This window comes from Panicum virgatum, chromosome 5N (assembly GCF_016808335.1).
Source record: "Panicum virgatum strain AP13 chromosome 5N, P.virgatum_v5, whole genome shotgun sequence".
Lineage (NCBI taxonomy): Eukaryota > Viridiplantae > Streptophyta > Magnoliopsida > Poales > Poaceae > Panicum > Panicum virgatum.
The window spans coordinates 48,185,487-48,189,920 of NC_053149.1; the positions used below are offsets into that span (position 1 = coordinate 48,185,487).

Sequence of the window (4,434 nt, forward strand, 5' to 3'; positions counted from 1 at the left end):
CACATGGGAATTTATTAAGCAGCAATTCTATTGCTAAAACTCCATCCATAGTTGGCGAAAATTCACATAACCGTTGTCTCTAGTGATCGGCATGCATCCTTCAACAAGTTGGTGTCTTCTTCACACTTTTGTAGCAGCGACCACATCCGAAGCCAATGTGTGGCCCTGAACAATACCTGCATATAAGTTTTCATCGGAGATTTGTCAAAAACAGTATCATTTCTGCTCAACCATAGAGCCCAGCAAAACACAGAAACTCCACATAATAATTGTGATTTAGATTTACAGTCAAAGTGAAGTAGCCAATCATTATAGAATTGAGCAACACTCGTTGGTGGTACAACGCCAAACGTGAATTGTACCACTCTCCAAAGAAATTTTGCAAAATGACAATCGAAGAATAGGTGTTGGATAGTTTCATTATGTGAACAAAAGACACATTTCTTGCTACCATTCCAATTACGCCTAGCTAGATTGTCTTTAGTTAGCACAACTCCTCTATGCAAGTACCACATGAAAATCTTAATTTTAAGGGGGATCTTTGCATTCCACAAAATCCTATTCTGCCTTACATGACCATCGCAAATTAAAGCATTATACATTGAATGGACAGAGAAGATTCCACTTTGGTGTAAATCGCATTTAAAGACATCTTCCCTCTCATTCAATCTTACTTGAGCTATTCTAGCAACTAGGTTATACCAAGATACCAAATTATTCCCTACCAATCCCTGTCGGAAAGAGATATTTAAAGATCGAAATAATTTTCTTTGAAATTCTTGCAGCCCACAAATTAAAATTCTCTCCATTTCATTAACTGTCAGCGCCACCACGCTCACCATGGATTGGGAGAAAGCAGAATCTATTTTAAACAGGTTCTATTACATCAACTTGTGTGATTCTGGCGAAAGACAGTATGCTGAAGCTTCGTGGTGTGAGCTAATCACAGCATTAGGCCCAGGGCAGGAGCCCCCGACGTCGACGTCAGGTGCCTTTCAGGTCTCCATCTCCAGGGAGAAGGGATTCCGATCCCCGGCGCACGCACGCACGCCGCGCCTTTTCCCTTGCGAGGATTCCCTGCCGATGAGATTCCCGATCGCGGGCGCCTTTCTCCCTTGTCCCCGGAAGACGCAGAATTTAGGCAGGGCGCCGACGGGCCGTGCCCGCGAGAACCTTTTCCATCACCAAGTTGGCCGTGGCATCTACCAACCGCAGTCCAGGCTTTCTGAGGGGATTCCGATTTACCATATCTACCGGCCTGGAAAGGCCATTGGCATTTTTCCTTTTCTTTTCTTTTCTTTATTTATCTTCTACTGAATTGATGTGAATCGAACTGTTGGGAACAGTTGAGGCATCATGCACGGAGCATCTCGTGATTTTGAAAATTCAAACTTTCAGTGGGATCTAATAATTTTTTATTGGATATACAGTTTGATTCCACGTAGGAATCAGGAAACCAAAGGTCGAACAGTGATGGAATACCATCCAGCAACTAAATGAAGGCTCTTCCAAACAACAATGGACAAGCCAACAAGTGAAATTAAATCATCCGGGTTTAGAGCATGTTTGGATCCACACAGCTCGAGCTATATACAGCTAATTTTAGCTTTGACTGATCCAGACAGAACCTACTAATAATTCTCGGCTGACAACTCTCAGCTAGCGAACTAACAACTATCAAGCTAGCTGCCTACACCCAACAAATCTTAGCTAACAATTAACTCTAGTAGATCCAAACAGGACATAAGCCACACTTAACACAATCAAGAACTAGACCAATATATTTGAAGGAATTGTCTAGAGAATTGAATAGATATGTGAACTGTCAAAAGATAATTTAATATTTCTAGAGAATCCAAACAAATCATGAACAATAGGCCAAAAAAAGCTATAAAACTCCGAAATTTCATAAGGTTTAATTATGTTTTAATTCCAATAAACTAATAACATCAATCAAGTTTGTTAGAACATGATAATTTTTATGCATAGATTGGGAAACATCTCTACAGATGCTAAGAGACCTAGAAAATCATGAAAACCCTGTAGAAATCATTTAAACTATTTTAAATATTTTGAAAACTTACATGCTACATTGTATAGTCAGTTCTTGCAACCCACAAGTTACTCTGTGAAGAACTATATATATGGTTATTACAGAGCAATGCAAGATAACTGTATGCAATTTACGATTTATGATATTTTTAATGTTTGACATGTATCCTCTTATTGTTTTAGTTGGTTTCCACTTCTTCCTGTATGCAATGATGATTATAGTACATATACAAAGACGACAGTCAAAGTGACATATATGTGAGGCCATTGAATGACGGCTACCATTTACTTCTCCTTTTTTTTCCTACGTGTGATGCCCGGTTCTTTTGCCAGTGGGAAACAGAGGTCGGCCACTTGGCCCCAAACCCAGCCCCACGGATCCTATAAATTGAACCCTCACAACTCTGGGCCTTCCATCGCAACCATTTCAAAACTTCCTTTCCCTCCACCAGTTACATCACTAGCTAGACTAGACGCACACACCTCCGAGGGAGACAATCAAGGACCCTGCTGCCATGGCGTCCAACTCGACCAAGCTGGGCTCTTCGTCGTCGTCCGAGTGGACGCGGGGGGAGGACAAGATGTTCGAGCGCGCCCTGGCGGTGTACGACACGGACACCCCGGACCGGTGGCACAACGTGGCGCGCTACATGGGCGGCACCAAGTCCGTCGAGGAGGTGCGCCGCCACTACCAGCTGCTCGTCCGCGACGTCGCGCAGATCGAGTCCGGCAGGGTGCCGTTCCACTGGTACGCCGCCGCGCCGCCGCCGCGGACGCTGCAGCGAGGTAACAACCATCATGCCCCGCCGTCCCTGACCCCCGTTAATTGCTTGCCCTTCCTATTATTAGTTTGGAGCATGCAACAGCCAACATGCCATGTATAGTATATATTTAATAACCATTCCTGATGTCAACTAGTAGAGCTGTATATATAGATAGCTGCTGCGCCACATGAGATCTGATCCTTGAACACCAAACAGTCAGTTCGTGCATATGCTTGAAACGGCAAATACCACGAGATTAGTCATAATTAAATCGCATTATGGCTGCTTAAAAAAACTGCATTATGTCATCATGCACGCCACTGGCGTCGCTGTGATAATGTTTTATATTGTTTCAGATGACCGTCCATGCTGTTAATTCTGATGGTAGATTGGTACGAGATGTCAAGTTGGCAACTTTAATTTAGTTTGGTTTAGGGCTGCTAATTGACTAGTACTATGGTTTAGTACGTGCTCTGCCTCGAGAGACACATCTGTTCGTGGCCGGTCTAGTACTTCACAGAATATACTATGTTATCATCAGCCATATCATCATGCTGGGGAACAATGGAATATGAAATGGCCACAAGCATCATCATACTAGATTCACCTGTGACGCAAAATATGCACAAAAAGTTCCCACCCGCAATTAAAAAAATATTGAGTAAACAGTGTTCATGAAAAAGAAATGAAAAAGTCATGTATTCATTTATGCATGTCTGTTTTTTTAGTATATATATACACAATTCATAATTTCATATTGATCTTCGGAATTCTCATGAGCCTTACAATGTGGCTATAGGTTGAAGGCTTGAAGTATATATCTGAGCTTCAATGAAGAAGGGGACGGATTGCACAGTGGCTAGCTGTGCTCCTCGAAGAAAAAGATTTATAAATTTTGCATGTATATGTGCATGTGTGCGCGTTGAATGGAAATGGCAAAGCTAGCTAGGACATCGAGATTAATGTCCGGTCTGCTGCTCTTTAATCTTGTGTACCAAGTCCAGCTTTTGATCTATATGGATCGAATTATATAAATGCCTCATGAATGTTCCTCTCATGAGTTGAAATATTGTGTATGAACTATTAAGGCATTCACTTGCATCACAACATTTTCACACTCCAAGAACGCCATATATCTGCGAATATGATCTCTCCAGTTGCAATATTTGTTGTTTTTAATATTATTGACACAAAGTAGCAGAGTGTGAACCGTATGATGAGGGGCAAAAGGCCATTGCCAACAAACAACCTCCCTTATTGCAATATAACCAAATAAAGTTTTTTTTAGAAAAAGGAAACGTCTCGGCTTCTGCAGCCGCACACAGCCAATTTTTTACAAAATTCTTAGCACACAAGTTGATAAAATAGAGAGCAGAGTACACAAACGACTTAAATGAATTAAAAGCAAAGTTTATTATTGCTTCTCCATCCATTCTTGGGAAAGATATCCAAGGTGACGACCTCCAATGCCTTGCTTGCCAAACAGACAGTCTTTCTTGTATCCTCACGCTGTAGCAGGGACCAGAATTACAGTCAGTACGCTTCCCTGATGACTGTCTGTATAAATGAGATAAATATTTTTTCTCAAAAATTAAATCGTTACGTGTACACCATATTA

General features: G+C 41.6%; 1 protein-coding gene across 1 annotated transcript; it reads left to right on the forward strand.

The window, feature by feature from the left end:
* The first annotated feature begins 2,467 nt into the window (after positions 1 to 2,467).
* LOC120675549 (protein RADIALIS-like 3) lies at positions 2,468 to 3,903 on the forward strand. The gene is made up of 2 exons (XM_039956749.1): positions 2,468 to 2,838; positions 3,616 to 3,903. The coding sequence occupies exons 1-2, from the start codon at positions 2,568 to 2,570 to the stop codon at positions 3,618 to 3,620; spliced, it is 276 nt and encodes a 91-aa protein (XP_039812683.1). The 5' UTR covers positions 2,468 to 2,567; the 3' UTR covers positions 3,621 to 3,903.
* Positions 3,904 to 4,434: the final 531 nt, after the last annotated feature.

What these genes read in the sequence shown, in the direction of transcription:
- LOC120675549 (XM_039956749.1), top strand. Translation starts at nt 2,568, where the DNA reads ATGGCGTCCAACTCGACCAAGCTGGGCTCTTCGTCGTCGTCCGAGTGG.